At 53.2% G+C, this 18,155-nt stretch overlaps 1 protein-coding gene across 2 annotated transcripts; it reads left to right on the forward strand.

The window, feature by feature from the left end:
- Window positions 1-688: 688 nt before the first annotated feature.
- On the forward strand, window positions 689-15,311 carry LOC138814807 (rho guanine nucleotide exchange factor 19). Of its 2 annotated transcripts, none has more exons than XM_070003874.1 (16): window positions 689-775; window positions 4,694-5,137; window positions 5,443-5,718; window positions 5,891-6,002; window positions 6,072-6,136; window positions 6,437-6,699; window positions 7,126-7,286; window positions 7,408-7,560; window positions 7,980-8,109; window positions 8,222-8,296; window positions 8,425-8,514; window positions 8,689-8,849; window positions 10,851-11,009; window positions 11,399-11,478; window positions 13,956-14,060; window positions 14,372-15,311. In XM_070003874.1, exons 2-16 carry the CDS (start codon window positions 4,723-4,725, stop codon window positions 14,527-14,529), a joined length of 2,403 nt encoding a protein of 800 aa, XP_069859975.1. In that variant the 5' UTR covers window positions 689-775; window positions 4,694-4,722; the 3' UTR covers window positions 14,530-15,311. The 2 variants fall into 2 exon arrangements, with proteins under 2 accessions (XP_069859975.1, XP_069859974.1); XM_070003873.1 differs by lacking the exon at window positions 689-775 and adding an exon at window positions 3,719-3,796.
- The last annotated feature ends 2,844 nt before the right edge of the window (window positions 15,312-18,155 follow it).

Raw genomic sequence — 18,155 nt, forward strand, 5'->3', positions numbered from 1 at the left:
CCATGCCTCCAACCCTGACTTCATTTTTTAAAGTTGTTTTATTGAGAAGGACTCAGTCGATGTGGACTACTCTGTATAGGCTTCATGGTGGAGGGGGTTATTGGAGCTATCAGATCATTCCAGGCAGTGGGAAAGGGTGGGTCATTTGTAAGGAGTATCCATGTTGGGGAGAACTGTCTAGGATTATGCCAGATGGTACACTGCTAATTTTCAAGGCTTTTTGTCTCCCAAGCATCCAGCTGAGTGGTCCCAATTTACAGATGTAGTAACATATTCAGAGAGGGTGAGCAGAGATCTCAAAGTTCCTGAGGAATCCTAAGGTTTGAGAGGTTCTCTATGAAGCTCCCAGGAGGCTCCCCAGTCCCCAAAAGTCCCCTGAACAAGTCTCACATTTGAGGAGCTCCAGAAGAGAGATGGCCAGAACAGAACAGTGCCTCTTGCATCTTTTGGTTGTCTGTCTGGGGTCCTTCGTTGCCTCTCTTAGGCATAGGACTCCCATTGTTCCAGCCCCCTCTCTAACCCTAGACTAGCCAAACCGGTTCTGGGGAAGGGGGGCGGAGAGCAGGGCACGTTGAGACAACCGCCTGCCTCTCTAAGGCTCCCTCCGCCTGCGCCTCCCCCCTCCCTATCCCACACAATGCCCAGCAGCTTGCATTGCCTGGCTCAGGGACCATGCTGACATCGCCCCCTGAGGACTTATCTGCAGCCCCACAGCCCCCAGGGTGGCCTGGAGTCCTGGACTGTGCCAGCAGCTGGACCGAGCTCCCTGGCTGAGGTAGGGCCCGACCGACCTGACCCGGTGCCAGCCCATCCTTCTCCCACTAGTCTTCTCCAAATGAGCCCTTTGTGCTGCCTGCCCGGCTGCTGATCCTGTCCTTGACCCCCTTCTGGCCCCTTGGGATCTGCAGACGTTTCTTGGTCTGGGGCCCCTTGCCAGCCACCATTTCCTACTTGGTTTTGTCTCATATGGGGCCAACAAGCTCTGGTAGGCACCCTGTTCTTCTGGGCAGCAGAACAAGGAGCACTAGGCAAGGGTCAGGGAAAAGCTAGGTGAAGGGGCCTGAGGGTGCTTTCTCTGGACCACGGAAGTATCCAGGGATGGGCTCTGCCAGCCTTACCAGTGGACCCATTGGTTACTGGATTTAGCAGTGCCTGCTGGACAGGGCTCTCCCTGGCCTCTGCCCATTCTTCTGGACCTGCAGATACACAGGTATGATCACACAGATTTCTTAGTCGGAGTATCTAGGGGCTTGGGGGGGAGTCATTTGACTAGGTGGGGATCCTGAGGCTCAGGCATGGGCTATATGACTTGCCTGAGGCTGCACACAGCTGGTCAGTGTCAACACTGATCCTTGAACCTGGGCAGAGCTTACACCTTCAAGGTCTAGAGTATCCCTTGCCCAGTGGGCCACTAGGGTTCTGTGATCATGTCCTAGGCCAGGTAATGACTCTGCTCCCAGGGACCAATCTCTTCCTGAAGCTCCCCTTCCCCCCCCCTCCCCCAACACACACACACCACACACACACACACACACACACACACTTTTTTTCCTCCCTTGGACAGAGATGAGCTACACACAATATAAATAACCCAGCTCTGGCCTTCCTGGGTCCCCAACAAAGAGCTCAGGTGAGCCACATTTCTGGAAGGCCCCAGGGCTGGCCTTTCAACTAAGTGGGTTATTTCCATGGCTTCTTGACCTGGGCAGGAGTAGAGGTGGAGGTACACTCCCTCCAGACCCCCACCTCGATCCTCCCTCCTGCCCTCTATTTCCTCAGTGTTTTCTGAGGCCTTGTTTGGGGGTGCTTCTTCCTCTAGGAGCTCAATGTTCTGCTTATTTACCCTTCTATATGATGGGGGGAGGCAGCGTCTGCTCTTTCAGGGGTTTCCAGAATCCAAGTCCAGAGAATCTTCCAGAATACAAGGGAGCAGGGGCAGTGTACATGTACATGTGACTTTTGGTAGACAGGGAGTGTGTCCCTTCGCACACATTTCTGCCATGTCCGGTGGCCTCCTTTTCCTTATCAGAGTGATGGCCAAAGCCATCGTCCAGCTGGCGGGAGAGCAATGACAACACTTCAACCCATGGAATGACCATCGATGACTAGGTTCCACTCTGCCCCAGGGTTCGTCTTTTTTGTTTTTGCCAGTCTTTTTTTTTTTTTTTTTTTTTTTGCCAGTTATGGGGCTTGAACTCTGGGCCTGGTCACTGTCCCTCAGCTCTTCAGCTCAAGGCTAGCGCTCTACCACTTGAGCCACAGCACCACTTCTGGCTTTTTCCTGCTTATGTGGTGCTGAGGAATCGAACCCAGGGCTTCATGCATATGAGGCGAGCACTCTACCACTGAGGCACCTTCCCAGCCCATGTTTTTGCCAGTCTTGGAGCATGAACTTAGGGCCTGGTGCTCTTCCTTAGCTTATTTGCTTAAAGCTGGCACTCTATCACTTGAGTCATACCTCCACTTCTGGTATTTTATTTTGCTGGTTAAATGGGAAATAAATGGAGAAAAGAGTCTCTCAGATGTGTCTGTTCAGACTGGCTTCAAAACTCCATTCTCCCATCTTAGCCTCCTGAGTTGAGCTAGGATTAAAGACATACACCCCCAGCACCTGGCCTGCCCCAGGTGCTTTTTTGCCACACTGTTAATTCTCTCCATAAAGTATCAACTTGCTGCAGCTGTCCTACAAACCAGATGAGGATATGGAATTTCAGGGAGGCTTGAAGGATGGAGGTTTGAAAGTACAGTTCCTGGCTGGGTGCTGGTGGATCCTACCTAAAACCCTAGCTACTCAAGAGGCTGAGATCTGAGGATTGCAGTTAGAAGCCAGCTTGGGCATGAGACTGTTACTTCCAATTAGTCACCAAAAAGCCAAAAGTAGAACTATGACTCAAGGGGTAGAATGCTAGCCTTGAGCAGAAAAGCTCAGGGACAGCATCTAGGCCCCAAGTTCAAGCCCTAGGACCAGCAAAAGAGAAAAAAAAGTACAATTTCTTAGGAGCACAGTCACCCCCTCTCCATCCTTTCAGGCCAGGACATGAGAAGAGAGAAGAGGTTGTTAAGGGGTTGTGCAGAGACTAGCCATCCTCCCACTGGGTCATCTTTTTGGAGTCACAGACACTATCATGACTATTGAAGGCCAGGGGTCCCTCATCACTGGTTCTCTGGAAACTTTAGCTGTGTAGAAGTTAGTTATTATTACCTCCTCCCAGAAGCTTTCTCAGTATATCTAGGGTGACTCCAGCCCAGCACTCTACTCAAATGGTAGCTTCTGGCGTGGCTCTTGCCAACTGAGATTGTAACTACTTTTGTTTTTGGCTCTCTCACCAGACTGGCAACCCCACAGGGCATGAATTGTTTGTCCATCTGTCTCCCCGGGTTTTTGTGGGCTTTGTGTCTGTCTCTACATATCTGGACTGTCTGAAGTTTTCAGTGTCACTGACTCTGTTTCCATCTGTGGGTCTCCTTCTGTCTCTGTCTCCTGGCCCTGACAGGCTGGGCACTGCCCCTTTGCCTGAGGAGCCAGGGTGCAGGGTGTGGGGGGTCTTTGCTGCCCAGCCTGCCCACAACGAGGCCAGGCTAGGGTAGGCCCCCGCCCAGCCTGCAGCTTACTCCCTCCTTCCTTTCCTCCCTCCCTCCCTCCCGCTTGCCACACCACAGGGTTTGATGAATCAAACTCTTTGTCTGGGTGGGATCTCCCCCAGCCAGCTGGGCAGAGAGAGGGCTTCCCCTGCCGGGAGCAGCTGAAGGAACAACATAACAGCATCAGCAGCGGGTCTCAGCCCTGGCTGGAGAGGTGAGGGGCTGGAGGGGGACAGGCAGACCCCCTTAGAGCAAAGGCCTTGGGGGCCTGGACCTGGAAGGCTCAGATGGAATGACGTCCTGCCTAAAAAGGACCCCTTCAACCTGGCCTGGCCCAGAGGCTGGGAGTTGGAATGGGGAGAAACCCCTCTCTTCCAACAAGCTGGGGGGCTAGGTCACCTCTCTGCCCTTCCCTGGGAGGGCCTAGTCTAAGCTGGGTGGTGGCCTGTCTGCCAGTCTATGACCCTCCCAGCCAGCTTGGCATGGGTGTGGGCATCACTCAGTGCTGAGGTCTGGAAGGGGGGTGGGTAGCACTGCAGCAGGGACTTGTAGGTCCATGTTTGTGTCTGTGTCTTGGCATGAGTATGTAACTGTGTGTGTCAAGTCTCGGGTGGTTGTGTAAATGTCTACTGATCAATGTGTATGTTTGGAAAAAAATGTGTAACTGTAAAAAAACTGGCTTGTGAGTCTGAGTTTGTCTGTACATATGTGTGACAGTATGTGTGTGCGTGGGGGCACAGGGATTTTTATGTCAATGCCTGTATCCATATATCTGATTGCACATCAGTGTGTTAGAGAATGTATGAGGTGGCTAGAGCTGGGAGGCCTGAGTGAGAATGCCGGCTCCGCCATTTGCCACACAACAGCGTCTCTGCTCATTTTCCCCACCTATAAGTCAGGGATGATAACAGTGAGGATTAAATGAGATGATAGGTGGCAAGCAGTTGCCTGTGTTCAGCAATGCCAAGTAATTGTATTGGCTATTAAATTAGGCATGTAGCATGTATGTGCAGACATGTATACACAGGGTTTGTCCATGCCTCCAGGATGTGGTGGCTTACTGCCCAGCCTTGATGTCCTGCGTCTAGATCTGATACTTTCTCCCTTGCAGGCCCAGGAGGGTGGCAGAGCAAAGGAGGAATGGATTGTGGGCCACCAGCAACCCTCCAGCCCCACCTGGCTGGGCCACCAGATAGTCCTCAACACCCAGTAGCTATATGCCAACAGGAGAGTCTGTCCTTTATTGAGCTGCCAACCCTGCAGCCCCTGAGCCCTGTGTGTCTGGACCTTTTCCCTGTCAGCCCGGAGGAACTACGGCCTCCTGGCAGCCGCTGGTCCCTGGGGACCCCTGCTCCTCTTCAAGGTCTGCTATGGCCACTGACCCCAGAAGGTCCAGATACAGAGACCTCCACCAGTGGAGGGATGCGGCCCAGCAGGGCTGGCAGCTGGCCCCACTGTCCTGGTGCCCAGCCCTCAATTCTGGAGCGACCGTGGAGTCCTCAGCACTCACAGCCACAGCGCAGGGCCAGCCATGGCTCAGAGAAGAAGTCAGCCTGTGAGTCACTGTGGTGGTGGTGGTGGTGGGGTGCCCTGTTGGGGCAGACAGGGGAGGGGCTGAGTGGCTCCTTTTCAAACCCAGACTTTTCCTAAATTCAGGACAAGTGGTAGATTTTAGGGAGTACTCACTTGGGGCTTGTTCGGGTTACACAAGAAGCTTTTAGCCATCCCTCTAAGCCCTCTTGTGGATCCTATTCTTTCCGGCATAATGCCTGAGCCTGCCTGGGATGCTCAGGGCCACAGGGCAGCAGCAGGGAGGAGGTCAGGAGGAAGCTCTGCGCATGCCACTCTGTGCTCTCACAGGGCGCAAGATGCGGGTATACCAGCGTGAAGAGGCCTCTGGCAGCCCTGAAGCCCATCCTGGCTTCCTGGAGCCTAGCCAGACAGTGCAGGAGCAGACTGTGAGCACAGAGGAGCCAAGGGTGCTGGAACTGTCTGGAACTACCCGAGGAGCCTTGGAGGGTCCTGAGCGGAGGCGCTTCTCAGCCTCAGACCTGATGACCAGGCTACACTCTTCTCTGCGCCTGGGGCGGAGTGCAGCAGCCAGGGCACTGACATCAGGGTCAGGCACTGGAGCAGGTACCAGCTGTTAATTCTACTGCCCCAGGCCCTGAGAATAACAGCCTAGCAGCCAGATGCAGGGTGGGGCATAACCCACTCATGGAACACCTACAACTGGGTGCTGATCAGCTGGGGTGTGGTGCCAGGGCCACTTTCTGATCCACCTGTACCTCATTCTTGCTTTTTCTAGGGAAAGCATCTGGAAGGGAGGCTCAAAGTGTAGAGATGAAGGTGGACACTTCATCACTGCCAGCACCTGTTGGTGACTCAAGCCAGGGCCTGGGTAGCCTGCTGGAACCCAGGTATCCACCTCTTCCTGGACCCTGGTTTGGGATGGGCTGTGAAGAAGGGTACTGACACTCTTTCCCTAGGCTGGACATGCAGGAAGAAGCCCCGGATCCCAATGAGCGGCGCCAGTCACGGTTTCTCCTAAACTGTACGTTCAGAGGGGCTTTGGGACCGGGTCATGGAAGAAGGGACTGGGGTGTAGAAACGGGGAACTGGGGGGCGGGGTAGGGATCTCAGTGTCTAGCAGATGGGCCAGCACGCGGTTGATGCTCATTTAGGGGTTATAGAGTGAATAAATGAGTGAGTGAATGAATGAATATATGCACTGTGTCCCCCCCACATGGTTTTCGCTGCAAGGGATTGAGTGGGGGCCCCAGGAGGAGCCGAGCTGGGGCAGGCAGCACCTCTCGGCCCTCCCATGGCCCTCCCCGCCCCTCTCTCTGCCCAGCTGTCCTCTACCAGGAATACAGCGACGTGGCCAGCGCCCGCGAGCTGCGGCGGCAGCAGCGCGAGGAGGAGGGCCCGGGGGACGAGGCGGAGGGCGCGGAGGAGGGGCCCGGGCCGCCCCGGGCCAACCTCTCTCCTAGCAGCTCCTTCCGGGCCCAGCGATCGGCGCGAGGCTCCACCTTCTCGCTGTGGCAGGACATCCCCGACGTGCGCGGCAGCGGTGTCCTGGCCACGCTGAGCCTGCGCGACTGCAAGCTACAGGAGGTGGGTGGCCGGGGGCGGGGCGTCGGCCTAAAGGCCGGTCTGGGGAAGGTGGTACTCGGGCCTGAGCAGGTGGGGTTGGCTGGAGCCCAAAGGGGCCCAAGGCCGAGGGGGATAGTGGGTAAGGGGCGGAGCCTGGGGGGTTGTGCCAGATGGGGGAGGAGCCAATGGGAGGGCAGTAGAGAGCAGTACCAGGCGGGCCAAGAACAGGGGTGGGGCCGAGAGGGAGGGTAGCGAGGGTGGGGCGGGATGGAGCCAGAGGGCAGGCAGGCTGTAGGAAAGGGCATCTAGGGCTGAGGCTAAGAGGTAGGAACTCCGGCCTAACTTTAGGTGCCAGGTGAGGCTGGAGAAGGGCAGAGACATGGTGTCTATACAGATGACTTGAGGTGCTTAGGTGGACTGACAAACCTTGCGTCCACCCTCTTGCAGGCCAAGTTTGAGCTGATCACCTCCGAGGCCTCGTACATCCACAGCCTGTCTGTGGCCGTGGGACACTTCTTGGGCTCTGTTGAGCTAAGTGAGTGTCTGGGGGCTCAGGACAAGCAATGGCTATTTTCCAAGCTGCCTGAGGTCAAGAGCACCAGTGAGAGGTGAGGGAGGGGAGGGGAGGAGGTGAAAGGGAGTGAGTGGTCTGGCCTGGCTAGCAGGGCGGCTTCCAAATAGGAAGGGGTCAATAAATACCCTGGCCCTGACCCCTGGCCCACCCCTCAGGTTCCTGCAGGACTTGGAGCAGCGTCTGGAGGCAGATGTACTGCGATTCAGTGTGTGCGATGTAGTGTTGCATCATTGCCCTGCCTTCCGCCGTGTCTACCTGCCCTATGTCACCAACCAGGCCTACCAAGAGCGTACCTACCAGCGCCTTCTGTATGGAAGGGGATCTGAAAGAGGGACGGAGGGGGCTCAGGCAGGTGTAGACAGAGAGGACAGGATGAGACTGGGTGGTTGGGAGGGGAGGCTCCCTGAAAGGGGCTTTGAGCAGCTTAAATGTGACCTGACCCCAGGGGCTGAAGCAGATGTTAAAAAGGCACCTGAACTACTCAGGAGGCTGAGATCTGAGGATCACTGTTAAAGCCAGCTGGGGCAGGGAAGTCCATGAGACTCTCATTTCTAATAAACCACCAGAAAACTAGAAGTGGCTGAAGAGCTCAGGGTCAGAGTTCAAGGCTGACGACCGACCAAAAAAGAGAAGGCACCTGAAGATGAGTAGGGTGGTGGAGGTGGTAGATCCTAGGGGTTTAGGTCCACCTGTGACTCCAGACTCCCACTCCATTGTCTTGTCATAGCTTGGAAAACCCCAAGTTCCCCAGCATTTTGGCCCGTCTGGAGGAGTCTCCAGCTTGCCAGCGGCTGCCCCTCACCTCCTTCCTCATCCTGCCCTTCCAGAGGATCATGCGCCTCAAGATGCTGGTGGAGGTACTGGGGGCTCAGACCGTGTACGGGAAGGCTGGTAGAGATGCCCCTGTCAAAGGTGGACAGGTCACGGAGGGAGGGTAACCTGCCTCAATGAGCTAATGTCACCCTCTAGAATATCTTGAAGCGAACTACACAGGGCTCCCATGACGAAGACATGGCCACCAAGGCCTTTAATGCACTCAAAGAGGTAAGCTCGGCAGGGCAGGGGTGCCCAAAGGGCTCACCTGGACTCAGCCACAGAATCTCTGGTCAGAGGTAGTGGTGTGGGAACGCAGGTTGTAGGGGGCTGCAGGTGACATCCTATGGCTTACCCAGCTGGTACAGGAATGCAACGCCAGCGTGCAGTCTATGAAGAGGACAGAGGAGCTCATCCACCTGAGCAAGAAGATCCACTTTGAGGGCAAGGTGTGGACTGCAGCTGACGGGATGGGGCCCGGAAGGGCAGCTCTGGTTCCTCCCTTTCCCCCTGGTACTTCAGGCCCATGAATCCCTGCCCCACAGCCTCCCTTCCTCCATCCTGTGTTATGCCAATGCCTCTGAACTTTGCTTACCCATACTCTTGTCTACTTTGTCCCCCAGATCTTCCCACTGATCTCACAGGCCCGTTGGCTGGTTCGGCATGGGGAACTAGTGGAGCTGGCACCACTGCCCGCAGCGCCACCTGCCAAGCTGAAGCTGTCCAGCAAGGCGGTCTACTTGCACCTCTTCAATGACTGCCTTCTGCTCTCCCGAAGGAAGGAGTGAGTGTGTTGATTAGAACCAAGTTTCCTTCTTCCCTTCCCCTGGGCTCATGACCTAGGGTCTCTTGCTGGGTCTGGGAGCCCCAGCTGGTTTCTTGGGGACTCTTGGAGCAAAGGCAGATAATGACTCTCCAGATGGAGAGTCAAGAGCTGGACTGTGTGGAAAACTCAAAGCTGCTCTGTGAGAGCATATGAGGGAACCCAGTCCTGCCCAGCCAGTCAGAGCTAGAACAGTGGCCTTTGCCTATTGCTGTTTGGCACCCAGTGTGCCATGTGACTTGTTCCCTTCAATCCTACAGACACTTCAGCCTGTGTCCCTTGGTCACAGGCTCCCTTGGATGTGTCAAGATCCAGGAGTTAGCCAGGAGGTGGCCAGCTCTGTCTGACACCACACGCTAGGCTCTCCCCCACTGCACTATCCTATCACCTGTAACACAGAGACCACAAGGTAGTCATAGTAGCATAGGAACAGAGTTCCCACAGTGCCTGGTACTTGTCTTCCTGAGGGAGGAGGGAAGAAGGCAGGAGAAGAGTGGGGATGAGGGAAGTCAGAAAGTTAAGCTGGACAAATAGCAGGCATTTGAAGTGAAGTGTTCATTCCTGATTTAATTATTCACTTAGTAAATTGTTCCTGGATCTCTGCTCTGTACCGCACTCTCTGCTTGGTGCTGTGGACATAAATTTATGACTGAAACTTGTTCTGTGCTCATATACTATTGGGTTTTATTTTTGGGAGGCCAGGGGGTTGTATTTGTTTGTTTGTTTGTTTGTTTTTCAGTTGTGGGGCTTGAACTCAGGGCCTGGGCACTATTCCTAAGCTCTTTTTGTTCAAGGCTAGTGCTCTACCACTTTAAGCCTCAGCACCACTTCCAGCTTTCTGGTAGTTAATTGGAGAAAAGAATCTCATGGACTTTCCTGCCTGGGCTGGCTTTGAACTGCAGTCCTCAAGACTCAGCCTCCTGAGTAGCTAGAATTATAGACGTGAACCATCAGTGCCTAGCTTATACCATTTGTTTGGTTTGGTTTTTGTGTCAGTACTGGGGCTTGAACTCAGGGCCTGAGTGCTGCCCCTGAGCTTTTTCACACAAAGCTGACACTCTACCCCTTGAGCTACAGCTCTACTTCCAGTTTTTTGTTGATTAGTTGGAGCTAAGAGTCTCCCAGACTTTCCTACCTAGGCTGGATTTGAGGAATAGGGCAGATAAGAGTCTCTTATGGAGACTTTTCTGCCTGGGCTGGCTTTGAACCTAGATCCTCAGATTACAGGCTTGAGCCATCTGTACCCGGCTAGACTACCTGCATTTGAGGAATAGGGCAGAAGAATTTGGATTAGACTTGTTTTGAGGACACCTAGGAGCCTGGTGGATGGGAGCAGAGGGTCACTATGCTCCTGACCAGTTTGGAGGAGGCTGGGAGCTCTTGGAGGCTCGGGTGAGCTTGGACCCTCCACAGGTGGCAGATGCTTGAGAAGGTATTTGCCCCAGTCTGGAAAGAGGAGGGAGGCTAGGGCGTGGCTCCCCTGGGAGTGGAGCCAGGGGAAGGAGGGGTAAGCTTGCCTGCTGAGCTCCTGGAGGCCCAGTGGTGGGATGGGCCCCCGGAGTACAGGAAGAGAAGGGGCCAGGCTGGGAGCAGGAGATGTTGGGTCCTGTTCAGAGTAGCTGAGATAAATAAGCTATGGACCTCTGCCTAGCCTCTAATCCTCCTTCCCTTGGGGGCCAGGCAGGGCCTGAAGTGTCTGATTGGCCCTTTGGAGGAGGAGCTGGGTAGGGAGTACAGAGAGAGAGGTGGAAAACACCTGGGGTTGAGAACTGGCCTCTACCACTTTCAACCTCCACCAGTGACCCAGAGGAGGAGACCTCTCTTGTGGGAGGGGGGGGTACTCTGATCTCACTGGAAGGGGGACTGGAGAGACAGAAACCTTTCTTCTCCTTTCCCATCAACACACTGGTCCTGCCTGCGGTGCTGTGGGTCTAGGCCAGGCTGACCCTGTCCATCCTGTAGGCTCGGGAAGTTCGCCGTTTTCGTCCATGCCCGGATGGCAGAGCTGCAGGTGCGGGACCTGAGCCTGAAGCTCCAGGGCATCCCTGGCCATGTGTTCCTCCTGAGGCTTCTGCACGGGCAGCGTGCCAAGCACCAGCTCCTGCTAAGGGCCCGCACTGAGTGAGTGACCTGGTGAAGGGGGACCCCGGAGTGCCCAGCTCTCCTGATTTGGACAGCACACATGGGCCCAGAGCAGGATTGGGTGGGTAGAGGTCACATAGGTAGGCAAAGGACATCTTGGCATCAGCCACCATGCCTTTGTGTCTCTGGCTTCAGGACAGTGGCATGAGGCGGGATATAGGCAGAACTGGCATCTAGAGCTGTCATCTGGAGCTAAAAGACACAGTCTTGAGAACCAGTCTGCAGAGTGAGCGCTGAGTGATGTGAACTCAGCCTGGTTCCCAGGCCTGGACCTCATTCCTGCTTCTAGCTCTTGTTCCCACAGTTGCCCTAGCAACTGTTCTTTGCTTGTTGTGACAGCTATTTCCTTGTCCTCCCCTGACCCCCAGGAGTGAGAAGCAGCGGTGGATCTCAGCCTTGTGCCCCTCCAGTGCCCAGGAGGACAAGGAGGCCATCAGCGAGGGAGAAGGTATTGTCTTCCACCCTGCCTCGTCCACCTGCCCTGGGTTCCCTGCAGCCCCCTCCTCCCTCCCTGGGTACTATGTGGCTCAGGACCTCAGGGAAGCAGAGCCAGAAGCCTGAAGCATCCAGAATGGCCCTGAGGACCCTTGGGGGTTGGGCATGGTGGCCATGGGCACAGGTATCTGAGGGGGGATGTCCTGCCTAAGATCACTGGCTAAGTGACAGGACTGCATGTGCCGCAAACATCTATCTCTGTCTTTTCTTTTTTTGGTTAGTCGTGGGGCTTGAACTCTGGGCCTGGGCATTGTCCCTGAGCTCTTCAGCTCAAAGCAAGCGCTCTACCACTTGAGCCATAGCACCACTTCCAGTTTTCTGGTGGTTTATTGGAGATAAGAGTCTCACAGACTTTCCTACCTAGGCTAGTTTTGAACCATGATGCTCAAATCTCAGCCTACTGAGTAGCTAGGATTACAGGCATGAGACACCAGTGCCTAGCTTTGTCTCTGTCTTTATATCAGCTATAAAGAGGATCAGCAGAATGACCAGAGGGTGAGGGGTGGTGGCACAGAGTCTCTCTTAGGTGTGACAAGAGGCTGGTAAGCCAGGAGGCAATGTCATCCTGGACACTTTTGTAGTGGGCAGGGGGGTGGGGCTAAGATGTACATAGAAAAGGGGGCTTATTTTCAGTGAGCACCTACTGTGTGCCAGACCCATGGCCAATTCCTTTGTCTCTGCATTTGTTTTATTTCGTTTTTGTGACCCTCTTCTAGATTTGTTTTCTTCGTTTTCCATATCTGAGAAAAACCAAAACTCAGAAAAGTTAAGGACAACCACTAGTGGTTCACACCTGTAAACCTAACTACTCAGAGGTCTCAAACGTCTGTGAGATTCTTTTTTTTTTTTTTTCTTTTTTTCTTTTTGTCGGTTGTGGGGCTTGAACTCTGGGCCTGAGCGCTGTCCCTCAGCTCTTCAGCTCAAGGCTAGTGCTCTACCACTTGACCCACAGTGCCACTTCTGGTTTTCTGGTAGTTTATTGGAGATAAGAGTTTCACAGACTTTCCTGCCCAGGCTGGCTTTGAACCGAGATCCTCAGATCTCAGCCTCCTGAGAAGATAGGATTACAGATGTGAGCCACTGGTGCCCGACTTGTCTGTGAGATTCTTATTACCAATTAACCACCAAAAAGCCAAAAGTAGAACTATGGCTCAAGTGGTAGAGTACTAGCCTTGAGCAAAAAAATCTTGGGGAGGGCTAGGAATATGGCTCAGTGGTAGAGTGCTTACTTAGCATGCATGAAGCCCTGGGTTGGATTCCTCAGTACTACATACACAAAAAAAGCCAGAAGTAGTACTGTGGTTCAAGTGGTAGAGTACTAGCCTTGAGCAAAAGAACTCAGACAGTGCCGGGTGCTGGTGGCTCACGCCTGTAATCCTAGCTACTCAGGAGGCTGAGATCTGAGGATCGAGGTTCAAAGCCAGCCCGGGCAGGAGAGACCGTGAGACTCCTATCTCCAATAAACCACCAGAAAACCGGAAGTGGCGCTGTAGCTCAAGTGGTAGAGTGCTCGCCTTGAGCTGAAGAGCTGAGGGACAGCACCCAGGCCCAGAGTTCAAGCCCCACAACCGACCAAAAAAAAAAAAAAAAAAGAACTCAGACAGTGCCCAGGCCCTGAGTTCAAGCTCCAGGACTGGCACACATGCAGAGATACACAACACACACACACACACACACATACGCACACACAGAGTTAAGTGATTTGGTCAGGGTCCCATAGCCAATAGGCAGCAGGGTTGAGATTCAACCACATCTGGTCCCCAAAGCTGTGGTTTTTGATGCTGTAAGCCTGGCTAGGCTAGAGAGGAAAGGTCTGCAAATGAGGCAGATCATTTAGCTTGGGCAAGGGTCCCACAAGAGCTGGGTCTTATCCCCCTACTCCAGACAGGTGGTCAGCAAAGGCTCCTGGGAAATAACACTTGACCTTGAAGGCTGAGGAGGGGAATTCCTAGCAGATGGAACAGCCAGTGCAGATGCCCTGAGGCAGAAGGACACTAGAAAGTGGTTAGAGTTACAACATGAACAGAAGGAGGACAAAGACAGGGAGGGAGGTGAAATTAGTAAGGGCTCAATGCCAGATGACCAGGGCCTTCTGGGACCTGCAAGGACTCTGGTGCTATTCTGAGAGGAATGGAAAATTCAGTGGGTTTCCAATGGGAGTCATGTAGCTTACATGGCAGCTGAGAATGAGGGCCTGGAGGGCCCCGGGGTGTCAAGGGCATGTGAAGGGAAGTGGGGGTCTGGAGGCCAAGGAGATGAACTGAGCTGAGATAGTGGGGATCCTTTGCAGAGCAGTAGCCAAAGGAGGAGGGGCCAGGTTCACCCAGGCTTAGTGTTTCTGGTCACCATGCCAGCTTGGGCAGGAGCCGAAGCCTCTACCTCCTTTCCTACTGTCTTGCGCCTCCCATCCTGACCCTCCCTGGCTGTCAGACCGCCCCCAGGTCCAGTGCGTGAGAACCTACAAGGCCCTGCAGCCAGATGAGCTGACCCTGGAGAAGACTGACATCCTGGCAGTGAAGACCCGGACCAACGATGGTGAGCCATCCCCTGACCAGCGTTCCCCAGAGGGACCTGGACATCAGGAGGCAGCTACTTGGCTAAATATCACAGGGAAAGATTTGAAAGTTGACCTACCATAGCATGTGAGAGTCAGGTTCAACAAGAAGAGGAACGTCAGCGGTCAGCTGGTAAGGAGGAAAATTACCTCAGAGGGTGCCAGGAAAATCAGGCCAGAAGGTCATTGATGAGTGGCTAGACGCAGGGTCCTTCCTAGAGCTGGTGGTCAGGAGCCCCAGGAGCACTTCAGGCCTGGTGTCCCTGCACTGACAGCTCCCATGTGTTCCTAGGCTGGCTGGAGGGGGTACGCCTGGCAGACGGCGAGAAGGGCTGGGTGCCCCAGGCCTACGTGGAGGAGATCGGCAGCCTCAGTGCCCGCCTCCGCAACCTCCGCGAGAATAAGCGGGTCACCAGTGCCAGCAGCAAGCTGGAGGAGCCCCCCGCGTGAAGGGCAGCCACGGCTGGCCACAGCCACACTGGACTTGGCTTCCGGTCAGTCTAGAGGGTCCACAGTGGCCCCATGCCACAGATGGTGGTTGGGATACCGGAGTTGGGGGCTTCCAAGGAGTCTCCCCAGTCTTTACTCTCCCTGGTACCCACACTTCAGGGATGAGGGCCAACACAGGGGGCTTCGCCTTCTACCCACCTGATTCGTGGCCCCTATGCAGACAGTGGGTGGACACTGCGGGGTTGGTGGATGCTGGCATCTCTGGGTAGCTGAGACTTTCTCTCCACAGCCAAAGCCCAGAGGGTGCCAGTGCCAGTGTGTGGTCACTCTGTAAATAAACTCCTGGCACCTTTGCTGGGGGTCCGAGCTGTGATCCCCGCCCTGCCCACATGTCCCTCCGCCTCAGATCCCAAGGTGCCTGGCTGTCTCCCTGTAGGGGTTGCCTTTTTCCAAAGTCCTCTTCAACCAGGAGGGACCCCAAGGGTGGGGGTGGGTCTGGCTATCAGTTAGGCTGCTTTTGGGCTACAAGTTACAAGATAGCAGATTCAAGCAGGCTTAAATATTAAAGAGATGTTATTGGTTCTTGTGTGTGTTGCCTCTGGGTTCTGTAACAGTTTACCACAAACTGGGTGATATAAAACTAGGGAAATGAGCTAGGTAAGGTGGTACACTCCTGGAAACCCATAGAGGCCGAGGGTAAAGGCAGGGTGGTTGTGAGTTCAAGGTCAATTTAGGCAAAGTTAGCATGAAAGTGTGTCTGAAAAAAAAAATTAAAAGGAAAAGGACTAGGGCATGGCTCAAGTGGGTAGAGGGCTTGAGCTCCACCATCTGTGAGTTCCCTCTCTAGCACTATAAGAACAAGTAGCTAAGTTAAACTAAATACATAAAATGAATAGATAGAGAGGGAAATAACTACTGAGCATCACCCGTCTGGGCTCCATCAGCTCTGCCAGGTCCTGGGCACTGCTGCCTCCCTGGCCTGTAGCCACTTTGTTTGTTTCTGTTTCTGTAGTTCCATGACCTCTTCTGTGTGTCCGTGCACATCTCTACCTGTCTCCCTTTTATGAATTCATGATTGTATTTAAATATATAGATAAATCCTACAGTTGTTTTTGTTTTTGTTTTTGTTTGGTCATGGGGCTTGAACTCTGGGCCTGGGCTCTGTCCCTGACCTCTTCAGCTCCAGGCTAGCAGTCTACCACTTGAGCCACAGTGCTACTTCCAGTTTTCTGAGTGGTTTATTGGAGATAATAGTCTCATAGACTTTCCTACCCAAGCTGGCTTTGAACCGTGATCCTCAGATCTCAGCCTCCTGAGTAGCTAGGATTACAGGCATGAGCCACCAGCGCCCATCTCTACAGTTGTTCTTTTTTTTGGGTCTGTTTTGGGAATTTGAAGTCTGGACTTAGGCACTATACCTGTAGTCTTTTGCTCAAGGCTAGCACTCTATCACTTTGAGCCAGAGTACCACTTCTACTTTTTGAGTGGTTAATTGGAGACGAGTCTCACTACTTTCTTGCCTGGTTTGGTTCTGAACCGTCATCCTCAGATCTCAACCTGCTGAATAGGATTACAGGTGTGAGTCACCAGCTCCTGGCTTGTCTTGAGTCTATTAAGTGTGTTAGTTGGCTTTCTATCACTGGGACAAATATGTGAGATAATCAAGTTGAAAAGAAACAAAATACAGCTAGGTACTGGTGGTTCACACCTATAATCCTAGTGACTGACATCTAGAGGATCATGGTTCTAATACAGCTCATGCAGAGAAATATATGAGACTCCATCTCCAAAATAGCCAGCAAAAAAAAAAAAAAAGCAGAGCTGGAGGTGTGGCTAAAGTGGTAGAGCACGAGCCATGAGAAAGCCAAGCAGAACAAGCTCCAAGCCCTGAATTCAAACTCTAGTACCAGCAAAGGAAAAAACTATTTTGACTCACAGTTTAGAGGTTTCGGTCTGTGGTCACTTGACCCTGGCGCTTTGGGCCAGTGGTGGCACAGCACATCATGGTGGGAGTACTCAGAGAAGAGATAGGAAGTGGCCAGGGTCCCGATATCCTCTTCAATATGCCCCAATGACCTACCTTCCTCCAGCCCATTCTTAGCTCCTACAAACCCTCTTGTACAGGCCTTGAGGTCATCAAGACAGACTGTCTGTCATGCCAGCATGGGCTCCATCCTTGGGACCCCAGGACCAGAAGAATGGACAGAACTGGGACTAAAAATCTTCGGTCCTCACAAGGAGATGGCGGGGGAGTGGGGTGGACAGATGAAGCAAATGTAGCCAGGGTGCAGTGTAGGGGTCTGACACTCGCAGGTGTCTACAAGGATGATGTGTTTTCTTTCTTTTTTTGGTGGTGCTGAGGATAGAACCCAGGTCTCTACACTGAGTCATACCACCAAGCCCTGGAAATGAATTTCTAACAGGAATAAATTAGGGACAGGTGATGAATTTGAATCTGAATCCTAGTTTCTATACATCCCCCTGTGATTTTATTTGTTTTGATTGATTGCAGGGCTGAGGATTGAGATCAGCTCTGTCACCAGTTGTCTCTATACCCCAGTTGTCTTCCCCACACACACACTATTTTTGTGGGTATTGGGTTTGAACTCAGGCCTCACACTTGCTAGACAGGTGCTGAGTCACATGTCCAGCACTTTTTCCTTATTTATTTAGTTATTGTCGGTCATGGGACTTGAACTCTGGGCCTGGGCACTGTCCTTCACCTCTTCAGCTCAAGGCTCTACCACTTGAGCCACAGTGACACTTCTGGATTTCTGGTGGCTTATCGGGTTTTTCCTGCCCGGGCCGGCTTTGAACCGTGAATCTCAGATCTCAGCCTCCTTAGTAACTGGGATTAGAGGTGTGTGCCACTGGCACCCAGCAAATTGTTTTTACAATAGGGTCTTTCAGCCTTTGCCTGGGCCAGCCTGGTCTGTTTTCCTATTTAAGCTTCCTGAGTAGCTTAGATGACAAGCATGAACCACCATGCTCAGCTAATTGATTGAGATGGGGTTTTGCCTGTGCTGGCCTGGAACCACAATATGCTGCCTCCTGATGATGAATAAATGGAATTACTGGTGTCATCTACCATACCTCACCTTCCCAACCCTTTTATAATTTTTGTTTTGAAACAAGGTCTTGCTAAATTGTCTGGGCTGGCCTTGACATTTTCATCCTCCTGCCATATGGTTCCATGCTCGAATAAATAACCGTGTGTGTGTGTGTGTGTGTGTGTGTGTGTGTGTGTGTGTGTGTGTGTGTGTGTGTGTGTGTGTGTGTGTGTGTGTGTGTGTGTGTGTGTGTGTGTGTGTGTGTGTGTGTGTGTGTGTGTGTGTGTGTGTGTGTGTGTGTGTGTGTGTGTGTGTCAGTCCTGAATCTTCAACTCAAGGCTTAAGGCCTGGGCACAGCCCGTGAGCTTTCATGCTCGACTAGCACTCTATCACTTGAGCCACAGCTTCACTTCTGGCTTTTTGCTGATTGATTGGAGATAAGAATCTCTCAGATTTTTCTGCTCAGGCTGGCTTCAAACCCTGATCCTCAGATCTTAGCTTCTTGAGTACACATGTGACCACCAGCTGAGCTGCACATGCCCTTGGAGTCTGAGCAGTTTTCCCACACAGGCCTCC

Source organism: Dipodomys merriami, unplaced genomic scaffold (assembly GCF_024711535.1).
Source record: "Dipodomys merriami isolate MVZ:Mamm:240054 unplaced genomic scaffold, mDipMer1.0.p SCAF_613, whole genome shotgun sequence".
NCBI classification, from domain to species: Eukaryota; Metazoa; Chordata; class Mammalia; order Rodentia; family Heteromyidae; genus Dipodomys; species Dipodomys merriami.